The sequence below is a fragment of the Pan paniscus genome, chromosome 3 (assembly GCF_029289425.2).
Source record: "Pan paniscus chromosome 3, NHGRI_mPanPan1-v2.0_pri, whole genome shotgun sequence".
NCBI classification, from domain to species: domain Eukaryota; kingdom Metazoa; phylum Chordata; class Mammalia; order Primates; family Hominidae; genus Pan; species Pan paniscus.
Window position 1 is genome coordinate 118,158,552 of NC_073252.2, and position 25,922 is coordinate 118,184,473.

The following is a 25,922-nucleotide window of genomic DNA, read 5'->3' on the forward strand; positions in this document are numbered from 1 at the left end:
CTGCTATTTAGTAATTTAGAAAAGTGGTGTTTCTTTTTTTGGGGGGGGCGGTGGCGGGGGACGGAGTCTCGCTTTGTCGCCCAGTCTGGAGGTGCAGTGGCGTGATCTCCGCTCACTGCAAGCTCCACCTCCCGGGTTCACGCCATTCTCCTGCCTCAGCCTCCCGAGAAAAGTGGTGTTTCTTTACTTTCTTCCCTCTTGTATATTTCTCCATGTATATTTTATTTCTTAACTCAGAGGCCCAGAAACAATAGACTAAGTTGGACAAATAGTGTGTCTTCATGGTTCTTCCACTCTACCTATTGGCCATGGGCCAAATCATCCAACTTGCTCTGTTGGTACAATGAAATAGATGCATTAGTCTTGATCGATAAAGTTTCAATTAGTTGAAATAATAAAAATGTAACAGTTACATTATTTCAAGCCACCTCAGAAATCTGAATGGGGTACTTTAAAATCCAAATTAAAATGTATAGAGGTTTCTATGTTCATGTTTAAAATGAAGCATAAAATGTACTTGATTTTTAAAAAATGAGTCATGAACTAATTGAGGAAAGAAAGGCTAAGAGATAGAGGAATACGTGTTTAACACTCATCATACTGAGGACTAAAAGGCTATGTCCAGAATCATCTCAGTATGCTGGCTCATGCCTTGCCCTCTACCAGAAACCAGAAGAAATAATATAGTTTATTGTGTTTTAAATATTCAACCAAAACCCAGGATCATAAACATGTAAAGTGTTAAGTTTCTTTTAAAACATAGCCATAATCAATATTTATTGTTAAAGAAAATTCATCTGAAAAGGAAGAATTATTTATATGAGTAAATTATAAAATAATAAAATCTGAGATACATTATTATGTACTCTCCATGTGATTTTACAATAATGCTGTGTTCTTCGTCTACATTAATAGTTATTATTCTTTAGAGAAGGAGAGGCAAAGCCTGAAAGAGTGGAGCATATTTGGAGAGTGAGCAGACAATTTAACCAGAATCTCTAAACAGTGGAAAGAAATCCAATACACAACTGAAACTAGGCTTTATCAAAGGGATTGCATGAAAGAGATCAGTAAAGCAGAAAAGAGTTCAGGAATGTTTAATCCCAAAGGAATAACATTTATCAAAGCAATTTGCAAGAATAATTCTGTCACTTCTGCTTTTATAAACAAAGGATAGCAAATGAGTTTCTAACATTTACTTCTGAATTTGAAGCAGTTTTTCAGGAGCAGGGATGTGATGTCATTACTGCTGTAGTCTTTTTGGTAGACAAAAGGGCAAACCTGGCATTGATTTAAAATGTATTCCCAATAGACATTGATTTTGAAAGACATGTAGTTTTACAAAAGAAAGAAAGAAAAACAAAGGAATGTATGCCAATTCTTTTAATAAAGAGCAAAGAAAACCTGACTTCTATTTTCTTTTTCTACACTTAGCTGTATGACTTGGATATCAGAATTTTGAATAAAAATACAATTTATTAGCTGAAAGTTTGATTAAGTGTTATTTTTTACGTTAAAAACTCAATGAAGCCAGAAAAACTGAGGCTAAGATTGGAATGTTTAAACGATTGTTGTTGTTTTTCTAGCCTCTAACATATATTTATGAATGCTTGACTCATATGTCAACAAGGCTAAATAATCTACCAGTTAGTTGGGGGGCATGACGGGGGTTAAACAGTTCCCCAGTCTTTTTCACACACAAAAAAATTACCAGCTTTCTGGGTTTCATGGGGGTAATTGTGAGGTGTAAAGAAACAACTGCTACATAAGAAGAGGAATATAAAGGTTTTATTATTCAGAATACAGACAGTAGTGAAATAGTGGCTTAAACAAGGTGCAAATATATTTCTCTCTACTCCAAACATCTGGATATATAGTCCAGGGAAGATGTGATAGCTACTTAATCATCTAGGATCTTCTTACATGTTGTTCTGCTTGCCTTCCTCAACAACCTATTTTTTTTGTTTTGTTTGAGACGGAGTCTTGCTCTGTCACCAGGCTGGAGTGCACTAGCGCAATCTCGGCCTACTGCAACCTCCACCTCCTGGGTTCAAGTGATGCTCCTGCCTCAGCCTCCCTAGTAGCTGGGATTACAGGCACCTGCCACCACGCCTGGCTAAGTTTTGTATTTTTAGTAGAGATGGGGTTTCACCATGCTGGCCAGGATGGTCTCGATCTCTTGACCTTGTGATTCACCCGCATCAACCTCCCAAAGTGCTGGGATTACAGGCATGAGCCACTGCGCCTGGCCAACAAATTATTTTTATTTCATATACTTTATGGCTACTACAACCTCTGCCATCACCTCTGTGTTCCACCAGCAGATAGTTAAAGGAGTAGTAGAGAGCATGTCTCCTTTCTTTAAGGATACAATTCAGAAGTTGGATATTTCATGTCCACTTAGAACCCATTAGCAAAATATAGAATTGCACTTAACTGTAGGGAAACTTTTTAAAAATACAGACATTGTTTGAGGTGGGCATGAATTGCTAAAATTAAGGAGTTCTATTACCATAGGAAGAAGAGAAAATATGCACTGAGAGAAATTTTCCAGTATTTGCCCCGAGATCATCCTACTAATCTTCGTAAACTACAGCAATAAAATTTCCATCAGCTCCGCAACTTTTCTATAATTTAAAATTAATTAAGATTAAATGAAAGCTTAATTTTAGCTCACTAGATGTTTGTATAAACCTTTTATAGTCTATTTTTAAAAGGGTAACTTTTTCCAAAACTGATAAAAATTGACTTAGTCATTTTATCTCTCCATTGAAGAAATTAAGGCTAAAATAGTAACTAAGACTTCATGTACATAACCTAAAGATCTGTGATTCCACTAAGAATTTATAATTTATAATGTTATTTATCATGTTCTTATATTTTAATAATCTAGTGTGTATTTTTGATACCAGATATTTGATCAACTTTCCACAGTTAATAATAGTATTGCATATTGTACACACAAAAAAATTGAAAAAGTCCATTGGGATGAATTATTTTTTAAACAAATGCCTTATCAATAATACCTTTGAGTATCTACAATTGCTTACGTGGTGGAAGGAAAGGGAAAACATGTCTTAGAAAAGTTTTTCATGGCCTTTACTTATTTGAAAAGGTACTGTCTGATGGAGGGATGAAGTGCAAATAAATAAAAATAAATACTGCCAGGATCGGAGAGCACTTTTCAGTTTTCATCTACCATGTCTCCTTGTGACCTGATCCACATAACTGAGGCAACGTACAGAACAAAGGCCTTTTTTAATGACTATAGAATAAACTGCTTGGTAAACCTATAGTCTTTTGTGTGCCTAGTATCGTAAAAATAGCTCTAAGTTATTTTGGAATTGAATTTCTTTTTAGTAGGATTATAGGGAGAAAAGAATTAGATGTCACTGAATATGTTCAGGTAACCAGAGAAAAGTTGATGGCTCTTTGGCTGCTAAAGCCATATAGTAGAAAGCTTGGTAGCTTCAGGGTGACATGACGTGGTTTTGAATCCTTCAACACTAACTAGGTCTTAAGCCTTGAGCAAGTTTCTTAATCTTGCTTAAACCTCCTAGGGAAAACTGAGATATAATCATGACATCAAGATTTCCATGAGGATTAATGTGGTAAGAAGGGATACCCTTAACCTAGTGATCCTAAACCACAGGTACCAGCTGCTTCTTTCCTTCCCTTCTTTTGTTTGTATTTTTTTTTTCATAGTAAGTTACTAACAAATAAACTACTGGTGAGCTATCATATGCCCACCATCAAATTTCCCTACTATCAAAGCTGATAGATTTTTTTTACAACTTTTAGAATGAAGGAAGCATTATTAAATGAATGATTGAAGAATTAAGCTTTATTAACATACTATGATGTGGTTTACATTTGAAAGTATGTCAATAATGCAGAATTGTAAAGCAAAAATAAAGGAGTTAAAGGGCAAAAATAAAATGTGAGGTGGCATTAGCAATATTCCAGCAGGACATCTCGGTGATTGTTTTGCTTCCTCTGGTCTGGGTGATTTACCAACATTGTTTAGCATTTCTGTTTGCTTTCAGAAATCAGTTCTTCACCAGCTCTAAACCTCACAACACTTAGGACAAATAGAGAGATATAATCTTTTTAATAGCCTAGCAATTCATTTGGTGCACACAAAAGCCTAGTGGAAAAGTGACTCTGATAAAACATTTTAGCATAAAAATATCAATTATTTTACACAAATTATTTAGGAGATATTTTTATTTGAATGTCTTAGTGCAGAAGCAACATTTTAAAACATCTTACTCTCTTGTAAGTAAGATTACACTGCCTCTATTTCTTGCCTGTTGTCATAAAGGTATCAAGACTTGAAGAGCTAATTTCATTATACATGGCTTTATGTTAAACTTGAGATTTTTGCTCCAAGCATATTGAGATAACTTATAATACTAATACCTATAACAATGAAAAAGTGAAAAAGCCCATACAGGCAGCATAATGATTTGTTTCAGTTTCAGATAAACTAATTTCTGAGAATTAAAAAAAGCCAATCATAAAATTCAATATTTTTACATTGTTTAAATAAATAAACATCACAAGGCTTGTCAATGCATTTTATTGTTCTATTGATTAACTATTTGTTGTTTGTTAGGTATAATCTGGAAGTAATAGATTAGAGAAGAAAAGTTATCCTAGGAGTTACAGATGGTAATTCTGCATCCAGCCTAGGCAGTTCTCTTACCGCCTACCACAGGATCCTGGAAAAGGAAGACTATGAGAGGTAAAGAGAAGCATAGCTAAGAAAGATGAGAAGAATAGGTTTTATAGGAAGATAAAGTTTTTTCTCAAAAAAGAATAAGCAAGAATTAAGCTTCTACCCTCTAGCAATTCATAACTTAGAAGAAAGTAGGCAAACATGTAAATAACAAATTACAAAAAAACAAAAAACTATTTCATGAAAAGAATACACAATATCATTATACTTCAAGGGAAATGCAAATTAAAACCACAGTAAGATATCACCTCATGCCCACCAGAAAAGCTAAAACTAAAGAAACAAAAACAAGAAAACAAACAAAAAACCCAAACAGACAACATCACATGTTGGTAAAATATAGAACAACTGGGACTCTCATGCAGAATTTGTAGGAGTATATATTGGCATTACCTGTGTATTCCAGACCTACCTTTAAGGTGGCATTAGAGGGTAAGAAAACTGATTTTATTTGTTCACTGCTTACTTAAGCTAGGGCATGATACTACATGTTTGTTATGTTTTGGTCCAAAGTAGTGGTTTCCTATTTGCCTCAAATTTTACTGATGGAAGAAAAAATCCTTAGCTGAGAAGACTTGATCTCATTCAAATATGTTTTATAAAATTTGGAAGATGATATTTAAGTGTCTCTGACTTACCTAGAAACCACTGATATCTTCCATGAATCCAAATTGAATACTGTAAGTATTTTAGCCTTTTTGAGACAGTAAGTTCCATAAAATTTCTGGTTAAAAAGGAAGAAATGTATTAACCATGTTCCCAGTAATCAGTCTCAACATGGAGCCTTCTCCGTTTCCAATATTCATCCTGAGTCAATAAAAGGAAGGAGGCAGAAGAAGATGCTGAGTGGAGATGCATCACATTGCACATAAATGCTTTCCACATGCACCTATTGGGATCTGAATCTAATTGGGCTGTCATTTGCATGGCTAGATTCTTGTTGAATCTAGTTATACTTTTTTGTTGTTTGTTTGCTGACATCTGTTACCAGTTAGTTTCATACAATGATTTGCTTGGCTGAAACATGAATCTTTCATTAATTTACTTTAAATTGAGAGGTTAGATTTGCAATCTCCAATCCATCCATGTTAGAGCCAATCAGAGAAGAGCAATGTGTTTATGTAGTATGCCTTTTCCTGCCTAACTATTAAAGTTATTTTTGTATTGCCTCAGAAACCCTAGGAAGTTACTTAAAGAAGACTCCCTTCAATTTCTTTAGCCAGGATTTTAGATTTCAGAAGGTCAAGGACTTATAATTCGGCAAACCCAAAATCCTGTCTTTACTTCTTGTTAGTAAGCTGGCCATTTCAAAGAGCATGCAATTATGCCACACCAGTGAAAAGATGTAGTTTGGTTAATTTTATTCCTTTTCAAATATTTTTTCTCACTGTTACTCTTATTATGTTATTCTAAAAGAAAAGCTATCAATATATCTATTCACACATTCAAAAATTATCCATATGAAGGTGTTCAAATTTCGATATTGTATTACAGTGTACTCAAAGTCTCTAAAATTAGCAGAAGATGAGATTGTTATTAATAAGTTTATTATTTTTTCAAGGTTCTTCAGTTTGGGAAACAAAGAATTGGGTATGCTTTTTCATGATCAGTTCAATTCTAGGAGGGCTCCTACTGGCCTGCATGGTATTTCTGTCTTGGGATTGTGTGAAATTTGGCCACAAGAATGGTGTAGGTGTTCTGATTCAATCTGAACCATGATGACTTTAACCTTGTTGGTAAACTATCAGTATCCCAGAGACTGATCATACTACAAGGCTTCCTAAGTGTTGCTCCATAATGCCAGTGAGCCCTTCCAACCATGTTGCCTTTTGTCTCCATTGATGTGGTCACCTTGTAGTCTCTTCAGTTTATCTTAAGTAGTTCCAGATGAGGGATGATCATTTCTTTCATAAATGAGAACATTTTTTTGTCTCTGTTGTGGGACCTTCCTATCCTCCCTACTGGAAGCAACATGTAAAAGGTAGGGGGAAGGGCAATATACAAGTCCATTGCTTGCTATGTGGCCCCCATATGCAGTTCACAACATGGCTCACCTGAAAGTTTGCTTACTTCTAAGCCAGCAGAGGTACTTTCCTCTGATGCATCTCCTTCTCCTAAAGGCTCCTCTGATTTAAGTTTAGCCCACCCAGGATAATCTCCCTTTTGATTAACGCAAAGTCAACACATTAGTGATCTAATTACATGAGTGATTTTCTATCATACTCACACATTCCCTCACTCTCAAGAGGAAAGGATTGCACAAGAGGTGTACACCAAAGGGTGGGAATCTTGGGGTCATCTTGGAATCTTGCCTACCCACCTGAATAGATCTTTTAAAAAAGTATTTTGTTTTCTTTCTAAGTAAATAAACATATCATCTGCAGATAATGATTAACTTTTCAGTTTTACTCATTACAAATAGTAACTTAGCTTTTTCCTGACTTAAGAGTTTCTCCTTTGTGTACCATATTTTACACAGTCACACACACACACACACACACACATATATATATAACAATTACAATGTATCCATCCATTCATTTTTTTGAGTTTTCATTAAGAATGGGCCTTGAGGCTGGGTACGGTGGCTCACACCTCTAATCCCAGCACTTTGGGAGGCCAAGGCTGGCAAATCATGAGGTCAAGAGATAGATACCATCCTGGTCAGCATGGTGAAACTCCCTCTCTACTAAAACTACAAAAATTAGCTGGGCGTGTAGCATGTGCCTGTAATCCCAGCTACTTGGGAGGCTGAGACAGGAGGATCGCTTGAATCCAGGAGGCAGAGGTTGCAGTAAGCCGAGATGGTGCCACTGCACTCCAGCCTGGCAACAGAACGAGACTCCATCTCAAAAAAAAAAAAAAGGAGTCTTGAAAATAATCATAAGTTTTCTGTTTTAAGAGGTTATTATTGTTGTATTCAAGAGTGTTATCTCTGGAGACATTTTCCTGAGTTTTAATACGGGCTCTGCTAATAGTTGTGAGCAAGTCACTTTTTCTGTGGCTCTGTAAAATGAGGATAATATAGGACCTATTGAGTTACTGTGAGAATTAAATTTACTAATACATATATTGTGCTTATGGTGAGTGCTCAGTACAAGTTAGCTATTATTAATAAGATATTTATATGCTGAATTATATTAATAGATCCTCTAACACAGAAATATCCTTCTATTGTGCCTAGGAGTTTTTCAATTAATAGATGAATATAAATTTAAATTTAAAAATTTTTTCTTAAAATTTGTGATATGTATGCACAATGGAATACATTCAGCCTTAAAAACGGGGCAGGGAGATCCTGCCATTTGCAAAAGTATGGATAAATCTGGGGGACGTTAGGTTAAGTGAACTAAGCCAGACACAGAAAGACAAATATTGCATGATCTTACTTATATGTGCATTGTAATAAAGTTGGACTCATAGAAATAGAGAGTAGAATGATGTTTATCAGAGGCTGGGAGTGGGGGGTAGGGAATAAGGAGTTGTTGATTAAAGGGCGAAAATTTTCCAACAGAGAGGAGAAATAGGTTTTGAGATCTATTGCACAGCAGGTGTATTTCCAAATAACTAAAAAAGTAAATTTCAAATGTCTTACCAGAAAAAATGATATGTAAGTGAGGTGATAGATATGCTAGTTAACTTGATTTAACCATTCTACATTGTATACATATATCAAAGCTTTACATTGTACCCCTTAAATATATACAATTATGAATTGTCAATCAAAAATACTATTACTAATACATTTTTTAAAAAGAGAAATAAACTTTAAAAACATGGGGACAAAGAAAAACATTTCTTACTATCTTAATTCCAGGAAAGATACCTGTAAATTTTTAATTTCAAATGGCTTACTCATTTAGTTATGTAGATAAGGGAACTTTTACTATCACAAATGGCCTGAACCCAACACTCAGGAATAAAATATCTTGAGTTTTAATGCTCAGAATAATATTTTGTAATTCTTTAAAAGGCAGACTCTAGAGCAACTGGTTAGAGTAAAATTTTCTCTGAATAAATGATTTTATTCACTTGTTAGAGAAAAAAGTTCTTTGAATATATGTACACATATTCAAATATATATACATTCAATTTAATTAAATATATATATTTAACTACATTTAAATTTATCAAATGAACATGAATAATTACTTGGCAAAGAAGAATTTATTAAACCAGTAAATCAGGAAACAATGTAGTGCCTTCTCTGATTTAAAAACTGACAAATCTCCGGCATTTAAGTGCTTATATATCTAACGTCATTGGAGTGTCAAAGAACAGTACTCAATGAGGAATCATTCCATAATACTTATATCCGTGCTCCATGTGAATATATAGGAATTTGCCAAGGATGATTTTCAAAATATTCAGGCCAGATGTGATGGCTCATGCCTGTAATCCCAATATTTTCAGAGGTCAACGAGGGAAGATCACTTGAGCCCAGGAGTTCAGGACAAGTTTGGGCAACATAGTGGGATCCCCATTTCTACAAAATAAAAAATAAAAAATTAGCTGGGTGTGGTAGTGCACGCTTATAGTCCTAGCTATTCAGGAGACAGAGGCAGGAGGATTGCTTGGGCCCAGGAGGTTGAGGCTGCAGTGAGCTGTGATCAACTGGAATGAACATGGGTTAAAAACCACTGGTGTGTCCACCTTGTTGTGCCCAGGCTAATTGGTCCTGATCTAACAGAATCAACAAAAAACAGGAGCTAATAAATTTCCTGTACACCTACTATGTGTTGGTGGGCACACTTTTGACACCTTTGTTTACATTAATTGCTTTAATTTTCACCAAAACCCTAAGAATCAGGCACTATTTTCCTCGCTGTAAAGCTGAAGAGACAAACACAGAGGGGTCAGGAAACTGTCTCAAGGTCACACAGCCCATTAGTGGCAGAACCAGGATGCAATCAGCATCCCCTTGATACTGGGCTCCAATCTCAAACATTATGCCTAATACCCTCTCACCCGATGCTTATTTTCATTCCTGACCTACCATTTTGGCTTTGAATTTTCTAACTTAGTAGAAGCAAAGAGGAATTTAAAAACCACTTTTTTGATGCTTAGATAGTATATGAAACTTGATTTTTGGTCCAAAGTAAGTTACTAAGTCTGAAAGAAATATCTTGATGAAAGGTTTCTAACCACTCTCATGACTTAAAAGAGCTACTGCTTTTACTTTTGAAATGTTTAATTCTCATATTAAAAGCTATGATAGACCTTGATATGGTTTGGCACTGTGTCTCCACTCAAATATCACCTGAATTATCTCCCATAATTCCCACATGTTGTAGGAGAGACCCAGTGGGAGGTACTTGAATCATGGTGACAGTTTCCCCCATACTGTTCTCATGGTAGTGAAACAGTCTCATGAGATCTGATGGTTTTATAAGGGAAAACCCCTTTCATTTGGCTCTCACTCTTCTCTTGTCTGCTGCTATGTAAGACATTCCTTTCACCTTCCACCATGATTGTGAGGCCTCCCCAGCCATGTGGAACCATAAGTCCTCTATTTTCTTTTGTAAATTGTTCAGTCTCAGGTATATCTTTATCAACAGTGTGAAAACAGACTAAAACAGTAAATTGGTACTGGTAGAGTGGGGCGCTGCTGTAGATAACCAAAAATGTGAAAGTAGCTTTGGAACTGCATAGCAGGCAGAGGATGGAACAGGTTGAAGGGCTCAGAAGAAGACAGGAAAATGTGGGAAAGTTTTTAACTTCCTAGAGCCTTGTTGAATATCTTTGACCCAAATGCTGATAGTGATATGGACAATGAAGTCCAGACTGAGGTGGTCTCAGATGGAAATGAGGAACTTGTTGGGAACTGGAGCAAAGGTGACACTTGTTATGTTTCAGCAAAGAAACTGGTGGCATTTTGCCCCTGCCCTAGAGATCTGTGGCATTTTGTACTTGAGAGAGATGATTTAGGGTATCCAGTGGAATAAATTTCTAAGGAGCAAGGCAATCAAGATGTGACTTGGGTATTGTTAAAGGCATTCAGTTTTATAAGGGAAACAGCATAAAAGTTCAGAAAATTTGCAGCCTGAAGATGTGATAGAAAAGAAAATCCCATTTTCTGAGGAGAAATCCAAGTTGGCTGCAGAAATTTGCACAAGTAACTAGGGGCCAAATGTTAATCTCCAAGATAATGGGGAAAATGTCTCCAGGGCATGTCAGAGGACTTCACAGCAGACCCTCCCATCACAGGCCTGGAGGCCTAGGAGGAAAAGATGGTGTCATGGGCCAGGCCTAGGGTCCCCATGCTGTGTGCAGCCTAGGGACTTGGTGCCCTGTGTCCCAGCTGCTTCAGCCATGGCTGAAAAGAGTCAACATAGAGCTCAGAGCATGGCTTAAGAGGGTGCAAGCCCCAAGCCGTGGCAGCTTCCACGTGATGTTGAGCCTGCGGGTGCCCAGAAGTTAGGAAGTGACATATGGGAACACCTGGATCCCAGGCAGAAGTTTGCTAAAGGGGCAGGGCCCTCATGGAGAACCTCTGCTAGGATAGTGTGGAAGGGAAATGTGGGATCAGATCCCCCACACAGAGTTCCTACTGGCGCACCACCTAGTGGAGCTATGAGAAGACAGCCACTGTTCTCCAGACCCCAGACTGGTAGATCCACTGACAACTTGCACCATGCACCTGGAAAAGCCACAGACACTCAATGCCAGCCAGTGATAGTAGCCAGGAGGGAGGCTATACCCTGCAAAGCCACAGGGGTGAAGCTCCCCAAGGCTGTGGGAGCCCACCTCTTGCATTATTGTGACCTGGATGTGAAATATGAAGTCAAAGGAGATCATTTTGGGATTTTAAGGTTTAATGGCTGCTGTATTGGATTTCAGACTTGCATGGAGCCTGTGGTCCCTTTGTTTTGGCCAATTTCTCCCATTTGGAATGGCTGTATTTACCCAATGCCTGTATACCCATTGCATTTAGAGAGTAACTAACTTGCTTTTGATTTTACAGGCTCATAGGCAGAAGAAACTTGCCTTGTCTCAGATGAGACTTTGGACTGTGGACTTTTGAGTTAATGCTGAAGTGAGTTAAGACTTTGGGGGATTGTTAGAAAGGCATGATTGGTTTTGAAATATGAGAACATGAGATTTGGGAGGGGCCAAGTATGGAATGACATGGTTTGGGACTGTGTCCCCACCCAAATCTCATCTTGAATTGTAGCTTCCATAATTCCCACATGTTGTGGGAGGGACCCAGTGGGAGATAATTGGATCAATGGCAGCAGTTCCCCCCATACTGTTCTCGTGGTAGTGAATAAGTCTCACAAGATCTGATGGTTTTATAAGGAAAACTCCTTTCATTTGGCTGTCACTCCTGTTGTCTGCCGTCATGCCATGTGAGACATGTCTTTCACCTTCCACCATGATTGTGAGGCCTCCCCAGCCAGGTGGAACTGTAAGTCCATTAAACCTTTTTCTCTTGTAAATTGCCCAGTCTCAGGTGTGTCTTCATTAGCGGCATGAAAACAGACTAATACAGACCTAGTTTTATTTTATTTAAAATTTGTGGTCTCTGTGTACATCATCATCCATTGAGTGGTCTATGAATTCTGAAAGTTTCAGAGACACTGATATAAGTTAACAATATATTTTCTTATTGGATGATTAAAGGATATTAAGTTTTCACAGCAACTAGAATGAAATAGACTATAATTACTAATCAGTCACTTACAATGTGGTTTTAAATGCTATTTAATGACCAGCATTAAACTCATTTTAATCACTCATTTTAACAACCTATTTCCAATGCTTCCTCACTTCTATTAGAAAAAACTTAAAATTTCTATTACTATGAACTTTATTCAAATCTAAGCCTAGAGGTTCATCTTAAAAGAGAGATCTGTATGCTTTGCATCATGGAAATCCTATTCTCCATTGACACTTAGAAGATAGACAACTGATTTTCAGTAAACCAAATGCGGCAATTGTGGTTCACAGTCATAAGCTATTAAAATATCATATCATCATCTAGGTGGCACTTTTAGGTACTTGCATGTTCAAATTGTTTTATATTAACAAAAATTCAGAAACTATTAATTTTTAAGAGCTATAAAAAACTATCAGTATAAAGCATTTATCTATCAATGCATTTTCTCAGTTTGAAACTACTTAGCTCTAGTCATTATTTCTAGTTAACATAACACTAGATTTCAGATGCTGTGGATGTAGAAACTAGAAAGACCATGGTTGCCTCTGCTTCACTTCTTGCCTTCACTTTCCACACTAAGGTAGCAGCACAAGGAGGCCCAGCAATGCTACACCCTGATTACAAACATCCTGGAGCTCTTCTGGGGAGAATATATGTTCTGGAAGATCCATTTGAAGTCATGCTATTTTTCTTTTGAAGTACAGACTTCTGTATGACAAATAACAAAGACAAATAAAGTTTTAACACTGCAATAGAAGCAGCAAACTGTTCTAAATATATCTTCTGACCTGTTATTCTTTTTTACCAAGATGGTTATGATGGAATAAAAGTCTTTGCGGTAGTGTGGTCTTAAATCACCCACACTCTTCCTGTCTCATCGTCCTTGGGCTATGGCCATAACACTTTCATGCCTTTACTAGAAAAATATTTTCCTTTCCTAATTCTGTCCCTTAGGCATCATTTCCAAAGCTTCACATTTGCAGAAATGATTCCTTCTAAAAAAGAAATCTAATTAAACCATTTATAATATTCCCCTCACCCCTAAACAGCAGAATAACAAATTAACTCTGTGGTCTACCATACGGTTGATAGATGGGAAATAAAGATGTAGAGTCATTTATTTTAGCTGCAAACTTGGGAATGAAACACTGGTTGGGCTACAGGCTAAGAGTGTTCAGAGATGATAGTTTATAGGATGTGGGGAGACCCAGCATAGAAACGTCTACTTCTACGTCCAAAGGGATAGAATTCTCTGTCTTCCACCCCAAATCACACCAATAACCCAGAACTGAGAAATCTAACAATCAAAACATATGTTTGATTGGCTTTGAAAGATAAAATTAATGTTGCATATGATGGCAAATTTCATAATCATCTTATTATGAGAGAATGAAATTAGTTAGCCAAAAAGTATGACAATAAGCCCATGAAAAATATATGATACAAAGAAATGTAAATGATTTGCTAATTCAGTTAATGTTTATAAATAAAAAACTGAATGCCATAGTTTGTCACTTGTTTGCTGGATTTTATGATTACTTTAAATGTGAAGGTAAATGTTGGGATGGCTGATTAAGAAACACAGAAGTCTAATTGGTTTCATAGTTTATTGTTCTCTAGAATATAATTCTTATTATTCAAATCACAAACACAGACAGACTTAGTTTCCTTGCCAAGAAAATAACTTTTACATAATTGTTCAATCAACATTAAAATTCAAAATTCTCCCACTTGCTAGTTTATTTTGAAGTTTAGTTTAGAAATTATATTTTCTTATGGAGAAAATAAAAATGTTTTAATCCTTTTAAAAATACAATAAATATACTGAATACAAGCCTGTCTATCATAGGTAAAAAGATAAACCAAAATACATGAAAATCCCACTAAAATTATAATAAATGTCAAAAAGCATTATTATTTGTGAAACAAGTGACCAAGGAACCATCACTGAGGGTTACCCAGGTTGAATTTATGTAAGGGAAGAAATTGAACTAGGCTTTAAAGGAGGATTGGATGAAAAGGGTAGAAAGAGGAGACTAGATGTGATGAGCAACGTAACGCCAAGAAATTTCAGTGGCTTAGCAGAGAAAAGTTTGTTTTTTGCTCTCATATCACAATACAAAGCCGGTGTTCTTAGTTGCTTTCCACTCTGTGGTTATGCAGAGACAAAGGCACCTTTCACTTATCACTCTGCTATCCTTTAGGACCTTATAATTGTTTGAAATAGGTAGAATAAGGGGGGAAAAGCACCTACAAAAAGAGGCATAGACTTCTTAAAAGCCTTGATATAGACCTGGCACACATAACTTCTACTCACATTCCGTGGATGAAAACTAGTCATGCAGCCACTCCTAAGTGCATAGGAAATGTAATCTCTGGCTAGACACTCACTTCCCAGTGACACAGAAAGAGAAACGCACATGTGTGAGTGTAAGCAACTAAATGTTGGTATTACATTGGTCTCTGCCTTTGATTCTCTTTCCATTTCTGTCTGCATGCTCTTCCCCAAGAAAGAGAAATTGATTAATCTCCTAAATATAATAGTCTGTATTCTTTTTAGCTAAGAATTTTCTGGAGATCGAGATCTATAAGTCCACTGCTTGCTAAACCTATCTTTCCACTTGGGTATCCTACAGACATCTGAAATACAATTTGTACAAATGGATATCACCAGCTTCTTTCCAAAGTCTGTTCTCAGGCCATATTTTCTATCCACTGAATGGATCCACCATCTTACTAATTGCTCAAGACATAAATGGTGAAGACATAGTTGACAACTTCCAATTTCTTGCCCTTTTTTGAAACCATGTGTCCTATCCTTCTTCTCATCCCTATTTCTTTATTTTTTCCATGGATTACTGCAAGAACATTCTGACTGGCCTCCTTGATGTCATTCTAGGTGCCCTTCAATTCAACCATCATAATTTTCTCAGGGTGATATTTTCAAAATGTCTATCATATCTTGTTAATCTTCTGTTAAATCTCATAAGATAAAATTTTAACACTTAGCTTGGCACACCAAGTTCAGCCTCTACTTATTTTTTTAGTCTCTTTTTCCATTAGGTTCCAATGTGTTCACCTAGCTAGGGTAATTCCTAACTGCATGTTTCCATATATCCTTTCTTCTTTCAATAAAAGCTCTTCCTTCTCCTCCTTCTCCCTGCCTCTGCCAGCTGTTCAAGGATCTGCCCATCTCAAGGATCATTTCTCCTAGGAAGTGTTACCCTACCATACATCCTGAGATTGGGGTAGTGTGCTCATCCCAATGCCTACTGACTTTTTCCTTATTGCTCTCCTATGACTATGTCATAGAGGGTGTTTACTTGTTTGTCTCCTGATTCTGAACCCATTAGAATATCCTAGGAAATTTTAAGAAATACCAATGAGCAGCTCTCATTCCACGTCAATGAAATCAGAATCTTCAGAATATTTTAAAGGCTTTACTAGTGATTCTAATGTGCAGCCACGGGTAAAAACTACTGCTGAAGGTAATTAAGCATTGGGCACTGCTATAAGGCATTAACTAATGAAAGACTCATGAAAAAGAGGAAGAGAGAACAAAAGAGGGAGGAATGAAGGAAAGAAGGGAGAACATTTATTAAAACTAGATTACAGAAGAGGAAGAATGGAAATAAATATTTACTAAATACTTAGTCCCAGGTATTATATTGCATGATTTAAATATTGTACTAAATAATTTGAAGTTTATCACAGCCAATGGCAAAACCCTTCAATATTTCTTGAACTCCCTTAAATATTACACTGAAATAATCATTTTGGCTTTAAAAACACGAATTAGTGATGGTGTACTAGATGAATTCAAACAGAGTACAAATAGAATGAAACCAGCAAAAAGTATTAAAAGCTTAATAATAGTATTAATTGAATCAGAATGATAACATAGATTGTTTTTTATTAATAAATGAGTTTATTCTTCCCCAGTATGCATTTCACCAAAGTCTTTTTAACACCAATTTATATGCATGTCTTTGTCTTACCCAGTTCTTATGTGTAGTGGCACATGCATTTACATTTGTCTCTAAAAGTTTGTAAGCAACTGTGCAGATTAAGTAGATGGAGTAATATCATTGTTGCCTCATGTGAACACATGAGTCCTGCAGGTGGAATAGGTTGGAATGGTATATATTGAGAAAGCAAACACTTGAAATGGAACAATAAAAAAGTAAAAATAAAAGAAAAGAAAATTTTAAAGTGTTTCTGATTTCAGTAAGACATATGATATTTAAATATTAATTTTAAAATTCTGGAAAGATGATTGGCATTTAATATTTGTTGAGTTGCTATTTCAAATGTTTTCTAATATTTTACATTGATTAATTTAAAGGTCAAAAGAAATTAATGTTGATATGTTCAAACACAAAGCCTGAAGCCTGTATCCAACAAATTATAAACGTCTAAGTAGATGAAAAGAAAATATAAAATATTGATATTATGAGGAAATGACTATTGGACCTCAACTACAGCTTGCTCTTTATTTCAAATTCTCTAACTGATAGTAATAAAAACCACAATATTCTACTATTGAGCCACTGGATCAAAGCTGAAAGCCATCCTACCATAGGACTTTCCAGATAAGAGATAAGGGAACATATGACTCCCCTGTTTGTTGAATCCACACTGAGCTGTGGTTTTTGACACTTGCTACCCAATTGCTTCCTGCAAATTCTGAACAGATACTATAAATACTTTTTATTCCAGCCTCATGATGGTGTTGATATTCTCAATAGTCACATCTAATTATAAAGCTGGCTCTCTTTGTACATAAAAGTGGAGGGAGATCTAATAATTCAAATACAAATAACTCTTTCAGTGGTCAGAATGATCAAGGCATGGCTACTTTATTTAAAAGTAAGTTAATTTGGCAGTTATCATATGCTAATATTTCCCTGCCATTTTTCAAAGTAAAGGTAGAGACATATTTGCTTTTCCCATGGTTGATTCAATTAATGAAATATATAAAATCTTCAACACAAGGAAATAAAGAGATGAAATGTCAGGTTGTACTGGAAATGTAGAAGTATGCTAAATAAATAATAAACATGGTGTATTTACTATCCAGCATATTTATTTACCAAGGAAAGAGACATATGTATTTGCATATATATTACATTCTTCAACTCAGAGCCTTATTATTTCCATAAGTGTGTGATCACCAGTATTCCTGCAGCAATATCCCAAGAATGCTTAAAGTTGGGAAACAGATAAATCTGTATGTTGGATAGATTTTGAAAAATCCGAGTTTCTGTTGACTTCTGCTTAAGCAAATTTCTTTCTAATATTATTCCCAATAAAAATGCCACTTAGATCCTTATTTTTCTTTTTCTATTGTTTGCTGAATTCACACATTATATAACTGAATTCCCTAAATGTTTATACAACATACCTAGATATAGAAGTATCTTTTAATTCATTTCCTTCTTTTCTGAAATGACATGACATTTAGGGAAGATATATCTAATTATTATCTATTATGAATACCTTCATTAAACCTCAGCAAAATATTGTCAAAAGTAAGTATAAAATTTCAATTTCATACATAGTTTTAGGTTATAGCTATTAGACAGCCTACAAAATAGGAAAAGGTGATGCTAGCTTATTATTTTCTTTTTTGTTACCCAAAAGAAAGATACAAAGAATGACCAGTTATGTTTAAAAGAAAAACAAAGAAGCCAGTGATTTGACTACTTCTGCTCTCTGTTATCTATCCACTACCTGCACTGGACAGCCTCCTGAGCTTACCAGATTGTCTACCGGAGGAAGCTGTTTCATCAACTATCTTTTTAATTATGCAAATGCAATGTAAATATATGACAATGTATGGGATTCAATACAAAATACACTAGAACCTTCCTCAGGCTTAATCATTTATCTTGATACACTTGGGAATAGCTCTCGGAGGTCTGACTTAGGGGTAAGGTAGAGGTTGAAAGAACAGTTTTGTGTGGTAGTATTGAGTCCCCTCAGAACACAGCAATCTGAGGTTACCTTTTTATTTTTTATTTTTATTTAATTAAAATAATTAATTAATTAATTAATTAATTTTGAGACAGAGTCTTGCTCTGTCGCCCAGGCTGGAGTGCAGTGGTGTGATCTCGGCTCACTGCAAGCTCCGCCTCCTGGGTTCATGCCATTCTCCTGCCTCAGCCTCCCGAGTACCTGGGACTACAGGTGGCCGCCACTGCGCCTGGCTAATTTTTTGTATTTTTTTTTAGTAGAGATGGGATTTCACCATGGTCTCGATCTCCTGACCTCGTGATCCGCCCGCCTTGGCCTCCCAAAGTGCTGGGATTACAGGTGTGAGCCACCGCACCCGGCTTTTTTTTTTTAATTAATTGATGAATTTGTGACTCATCACTGTGCCCAAATAAACAGAATAATGGACTTTTATTCATAATTTGAGTGTGTCTCACCACAGGGTTTTCCTCTGCCTTGAAAGCTGCTTCTGTAGAGCTTCTCTTTGCTCACTGCTGTTCATCATCCACAGTCCAGAAACCCCTGGACACCTCAAATGGCAACCCCTGCATCCAGCACTTCTATTCCCTTACTCTTCTTGCTTTTTTTCACAGTAGTAAGTACTACCTGAAGTTATTTGACTCATTTTTTTCCTTGGCTATTGTCTGTCTCCCACGATTAGAATGTGGGCTACAGGGGAGCAAGTATGTTATGTGGTCCAATTTTTACGGAGCTGAAACCTCCACATCTGTGGTTTCAGGAGATCTCATATTCCTCCAAGATTCTAGCAGTCAAGACCATCTGAGACTGCCTCTAGCACAATGACTAGAGGCATTCTCTAGTCAGTTAGAAAAGCTACCTTCTATGGGTAAATTTTTCACAAGGGCATCCCCTTTTGGTGAGATGACCCCACGGACACAAAGCTCGGGAAGCAACATGAGCTGTTGAACAGAGTAGAAAAGTGTACCTCTTCCTCTGGGCATTCCCCATGCTAGGATGCTCCACTGGTTGGGGAATCTGCACAATCGCATAAGCAGTGGCTGTGGTCCTATGCTTGCTATAGCTGCCATTATCGCCAAGACATTCGGACATTGTAGGGAGTCAGGGAATCACATTCTAACTTAGAGAAGGAAGCCAGTTGTAGTGGTGGAACCTAGGTCCGCACTTAACCTCTCCCTCATCCCCAACTCTGATAATGACAAGAACTGTGTCCTATTCCCTTCTAATTCGCCATTGCCTAGCACATCATCCCAAAGTGTTAAAGAAATATAATTTGATGTTGTTAAAGGGAGGATTGAGGTGAGGGAAGTAGGGTCAATGCAGAAAACAAAAAGAAAGGAATAGAGAAAGACAGGAAATGCAGGGTCCCATAGACATTAAAAGGACTTGACTTGCTCACAGGCAAATGTATTAGAACTACCTCAAATAATCACGCAGCCTCAGGTGTCCCTGGTCTTGAGAATCATCAACACAGCTTTATTGAGTGATTCATCAATGGCAGCCTTGCTCTAAGCTCTGGTGATTACATTCTGATGTTATTCATTCGGGCACCCACACCCCATTTGCCTCTGCATCTTTACGGTTATTTTTTTATCCCAAGGCCGAAGACCATTTGGACACACTTCTATCAAATCCTGGCAGTCTCCTTCTAACAGGTATGCAGTTTTCTCTTTAGACCCCTAATACACAGATAAGACTTGAAGGAATTTATCTGCATTCCCTGATTGGTGTGGCAATGGAAGCCCCGCCCTGCATCCCGACGCTGAGCACAGCTGCAGCTTTCGCTTGTTCATTCATTCAGTAGATATTATTTTCATGCCTACTCTATGCCAAGCACTGCCGTTCTTTGAAATAAACCTTCGCCTCACCTCTCACCAGTCTTCTGATATATGAGAGTGTCTTTATCAATGGCCACCCTCCCTGAGGCTTAGTCCTCACAGCACGTTGTGGACTCCTGCCGTTCCCCTGAGCATGGTGCTGGCCTGTGTTACCTAGGCCTATTTCTCTGCACCTGTTTAACTCTATCTACTCTTTGTCTCATTCCTTAACAGCCTCCATGCAAGGGTTGTATAAAGAAGTTACATTCTTTATACACCCACCACATTATTTCTTTTTTCTGAAAATATTACTAAGTGCTACTTTTGCTGTGTATGACTAAAATGTTAGTCAGCACCTCTGTATAGTTACAGATTTGGAAAGAAATATTGTTCTACTTTGGGAAATGAAAATCAGGTTGAAATATTTAGAAGATTTTGTAGCATTTGATGTTGACCTGAGCATAAAAGATTGGATTGGTGTTGTTTTTAGAAAAGCATCGTTAAAGAAAAACTGAAAATATGTTTTAAAAAAAGGAATACCAATATGAAATTAGAATGCAAGACTATGTTACCCATAAGTATAAACTTTACTTTAAATATTGCTTTGAACTATACTGCTATCCATGTTTGACATGAACCGATTTGTCAATCGAATGACATAATGCTTGCTCTTTTATATCAACTTTCACATAGACAGAAGGAAGGAAAACCATATCTTTTTGAATTACTCTATTACAGATACATATGATCCAAATGATTGGTATAACTTACAAAGAAATTTTAAGATGTGACACACCTGATACATGATTAGAAGCGTCTCAAAATCCAGAGAAATTGAGGTACTGTGGTGCACCCTGAAGCAGATTTTGAATTTCCTTTAAATGCTAGTAGTTCATAGAAGAAATCAAGAATCAATTTAAATTGAATATATAAAAGACATTTCAACACATTACACTGAAACAGAAGAAATGCCAACTCTTTTTTTTGTTTTGTTTTTGAGACAGAGTCTCGCTTGGATGCCCAGGCTGGAGTGCAGTGGTATGATCTTGGCTCACTGCAATCTCTGCCTCCCGGGTTCAAGCGATTCTTGTGCCTCAGCCTCCTAAGTAGCTGGGACTACAGGTGTGCGCCGCCACCACCCCTGACTAATTTTTGTATTTTAGTAGAGATGGGTTTTCACCATGTTGGCCAGGCTGGTCTCAAACTCCTGACCTCAAGTAATCCACCCGCCTCGGCCTCCCAAAGTTCTGGGATTACAGGCGCAAGCCACTGCTCCCTGATCAACTCCTTTCATTAAGAGCAATTATGTGTTTAATTATGTCTAGTTTTATAAAGACAACAAATTATTCAAAGGACTCATGAGGGAAGGGATTATGTTATTCATCCTTGCACCATCTGCATGCACCCACATGAGTTACATCCCTGGTTCTTTTATTACTCTGTTCTGATGCTGCTATGAAGAAATGCCCAAGACTGAGTAATATATAAAGGAAAAAGGTTTAATTGTCTGACAGTTCCACATTGCTGGGGAGGCCTCAGGAACCTTACAATCATGGCAGAAAGAGAAGAAAACACGTTCTTCTTCAGATGGCAGAAACAAGGAGAAGTGCCTAGCAAAAGGAGGAAAATTTCCTCATAAAACTATCAGATCTCTTGAGAACTCACTCACTATCACTAGAACAGCATGGAGATAACCACCCTTGGGTCTCTCCCACAACATGTGGGGATTATGGGAACTACAATTCAAGATGAGATTTGGTGGCGGGGGGACAGAGCCAAACCATATTATTCTGCCCCTGACCCCTCCCAAATCTCAGGTCCTCACATTTCAAAATACAATCATGCCCTACCAACAGTCCTCCAAAGTCTTAACTCATTCCAGCATTAACACAAAACTCCAAGTCCAAAATCTCATTTGAGACAAGGCAAGTCCCTTCTGCTTATGAGCTTATAAAATCAAAAGCAAGTTAGTTACTTCCTAGATACAACGGGGATACAGGCATTGGGTAAATACACCCATTTCAAATGGGAGAAATTGGCCAAAACTAAGAGGCTACAGGCCCCATACAAGTCCGAAATCCGATGGGACAATCATTAAACCTTAAAGTTCCAAAATGATCTCCTTTGACTCCTTGTCTCACATCCAGGTCACGCTAACTCAAGAGGTGTTCCGCAGCTTTGGGCAGCTCCACCCCTGTGGCTTTTCAGGGTACAGCCCCCGCTTCTGGCTGCTTTCAAAGGCTGGTGTTGAGTGCCTGTGGCTTTTGCAGGTGCACAGTGCAAGCTGTCAGTGGATCTACCATTCTTGGGTCTGGAGGACTTTGGCCCTCCTCTCACGGCTCCATTAGGCAGTGACCCTGTGGGGACTCTGTGTGGGAGCTTCAATCCCACATTTCCCTTCTGCACTGCACTGGTTCTCCATGCCCCTGCATGAAACGTCTGCCTGGACATTCAGGCATTTCCATACATCCTCTGAAATCTAGGCAGAGGATCCCAAATCTCGATTCTTGACTTCTGTGCACTGGCAGTCTCACACCATGTGGTAGCTGCCAAGGCTTAGGGCTTGCACACTCTGAAGCCATGGCCTGAGCTGTAACTTGACCCCATTTAGCCATGGCTGGAGCGGCTGGGACCCAGGGGTCCAAGTCCCTATGCTGCACACAGTAGGAGGGCCCTGGGCCTGGCTGTTTAAAATAATATTGTATTTATTTACATGAAAATGTCTTCACATTGTATTGTTAAACTTAAAAACAGCGCCAGGTATGATGGCTCACTCCTGTAATCCCAGCACTTTGGGAGGCCGAGGTGGGCAGATCACTTGAGGTCAGGAGTTTGAGACCAGCCAGGCCAACATGGTGAAACCCTGTCTCTACTAAAACTACCAATTGGCCGGGGGTAGTGGCTGGTGCCTGTAACCCCAGCTATTCGTGAAGCGGAGGCAGGAGAATCGCTTGAACCTGGGAGACGGAGGTTGCAGTGAGCCAATATCATGCCACTGCACTCCAGCCTGGGTGACAGAATGAGACTCTGTGTCAAAAAATAAATAAATAAATAATAAATAAAACAAATAAAAATAGGTGATTGATCGCAAAGTATAGTCACATTTTTGTTTAATAATTATATATTCTAAATTTAGATTATATATATAATTTTAAAAATAATACACATTGGAAAAATATATTATCCCTAGTTTTTCAACATTTTTACAAACAATTCAATTAAATTTTAGTGATATTCTGAGGTATACATTCCTAGTTATGTGCTAGAATATTTAGTGATATTCTGAGGTATACATTCCTGATTATGTGCTAGGATAAACTACTGTAAGTGGAATTACTGGATCAAACAGTTTCTCTTCTCCTCCTTCTTCTTCTTCTTCTTCTTCTTCTTCTTCTTCTTCTTCTTCTTCTTCTTCTTCTTCATAATTTCTTGTTTGCCGAGAGATAGTAATCAAATAACCTCATTACTAAATATGTATTTACAAAGAAAATGATCACTCTGATGCAAAGTAATGTTTTGCAAATAATGAAAAGAATTTAGGACTTACACAGATGTTCTTCCAGTGTGTACAAGGCCCTGTGGCAGAACAGACCATGGCTTTTTGAGAAGCTGAAAGAGGGCTGAGTGAGAGTTGCTCAGAAAGAAGCATGCAGAGTATTATGATGTATGTCTAGAGAGATGCATGGAAACCAGATCATGCAGTGGCTTCTGGGCCATGTTAAGGGTTTTGTTCTTTATTCTAAAAGCAACAAGAAGTCCATTATGAATTTTAAGCTGATGTCTTGGGGCATTCGACATATGAGAATGGTATTTCAAAAAGCTTACTCCTGCTGCAATGCAAACTACTTTGGGGAAAGTTTAGAATGGCAGATGTGGACACCAATTCATAGTGAATGTATTTGATTCATATTTAGAAAGCAAATTGACAAAACACGGTGAAAGACTGGATATGGGAAGTGAGGGAGAAGGAGATATCAATGTTGATGACTGGAATTTTACTTTATGGAATTAGATGGATACTAATCCAATGACTCAAATATGGAATATAGGATGACATCTATTGTTAAGTAGGTAATTGTATGAAAGGAAGAGCCTGGGGCTCAGGGGAGAGGATTGGACTAGAGATAGATTTGTGTGGGAGTGTTAGGTGTACAGACAGTGATTGAGTCTATGGGAGTTGATGAGATTGCCCAAGGACTGAATAGAAAGGGACACATGAAGAGAATCTTGGCTTGAATCTTGAGGACATCCAACATTTACTGACTGAATAAAGAAGAAAAGGCCAGTAAAGAAGATGGAGAAAGAGAGCAGGAAAAGAAAATGACAAAAGTGTTCTGAGTAATAAAGACTATAAAGAGGTGAAAAAATGATGATGGAAAATGGAAATAGAATTTAAAGCCATGAATATTACTGATGACCTAGTTGCATAGCACTTCAGGAGAGATAAAAAAGAGAAGTCTGATTGGTATTACTGGGAAGTGAGTGAGAGTTGAGAAAATAGTGCATGGAGATAATTAGTAGAAGAAATTTGGTTGGGAACATAGGAGGGGAAACACAGTATCTGGAGCATCATATGGGTTCTTAATTATTTATGTATTAACTTCAGATCAAGATATTTGATTAAGCTTATTATTTACTATAAGGAACAAATTAATGTCAAATAGAGAAAGAAAAATTGATAATATGAGGAGCCTGGGGAGACTCCACAGTACAGGAAAGGCATTGGTCTTAGAAAGAGAGGCAATTCAGTGTTTTGCTTTGGAAGCCTCTCTTCACATATGTATTATATATTGCAGCTGACTCTATATTAACAGTTGTATCTCCTTAAGCTGTGATTCTATTACTTCTTAAATCTTTAATGCCGTCAAGGTTAGAAACTCAGAAAAATAGATGTAAAAATCCACAGAAATTTTTTGGAATTTTTTATCCATGTATTACACTTTTCACTTGGGGATTTAGTAGTTATCTTACAGGCAGAATAAGTTACTGCCCAGAAACTTTTAGTTTAGTTTAGTTTTTAATCTTTGGTCAACCACAGTTAATCTCAGACTTAGATACACACAGAAGTTACTAAGTGAGATTGTGTACATCCCATCACACCCTCTACAACACCACATATTTGGTTTTTTCATTTTTGTCAGCTTGATGGACACTTTCTCATCTTCACTTCAATTAATCCCGTTTTTTTCCACTTTAACCCAGAATTTAGAGTGAAAGAAACTTTAAATATCTTTTGTTTTACTTCTAAGTAATAGGTAACATTTCCAGGTCTTCCTTATGTTGAATCAATAAGAATGAAATGTTTTAGCCTTGGCCAGAGTGGCCCCATATTTTATCCTCTTAGCACGTACCTGTCCTGTAGAGAAAAAATGTTTTAAAAATATAACACGTTCATTTAAAAAAATCACAAATTTCCTTAGAAAATTCTGTATATTTTATGAAGAACTTTGAAATCATCATGTCCTATTCATATTTTTATCCCTAATGCCTAGTGATATTCAACAATGTGTGTTAAACATATCAGTGAATGAATGAATGGTTTGTGAATTGTTGTGTCTAAATTGACATGGTTCTTGAAAAATGAACATGATGGTATTATTTCAAACTATTATTTTAATTGACCACTAATATAAATACTTAAAATATAAAATCATTCATTCTTACAATATTCTGAAGATATTATTAATCCCATTGGAAAAATGAGAAAATTGAGGCCTAGAGGATTTATGTA

At 37.0% G+C, this 25,922-nt stretch overlaps 1 protein-coding gene across 2 annotated transcripts in view; it reads left to right on the top strand.

Annotated features, from left to right (window-relative positions):
* LOC129397626 (uncharacterized) overlaps nt 1-25,922 on the top strand; it is a 591,351-nt gene that overhangs the window by 314,030 nt on the left and 251,399 nt on the right. Inside the window, exon 4 of one of the 2 annotated variants that reach the window (XM_063603884.1) lies at nt 19,975-20,041. The exons of the other annotated variant lie outside the window; for it this stretch is intronic. Coding sequence (XP_063459954.1) covers nt 19,975-20,026 — 52 coding nt within the window. The 3' untranslated portion in view covers nt 20,027-20,041. Of the gene's footprint in view, nt 1-19,974; nt 20,042-25,922 lie in introns of those variants that run through there. 2 annotated transcript variants of the gene reach the window in all.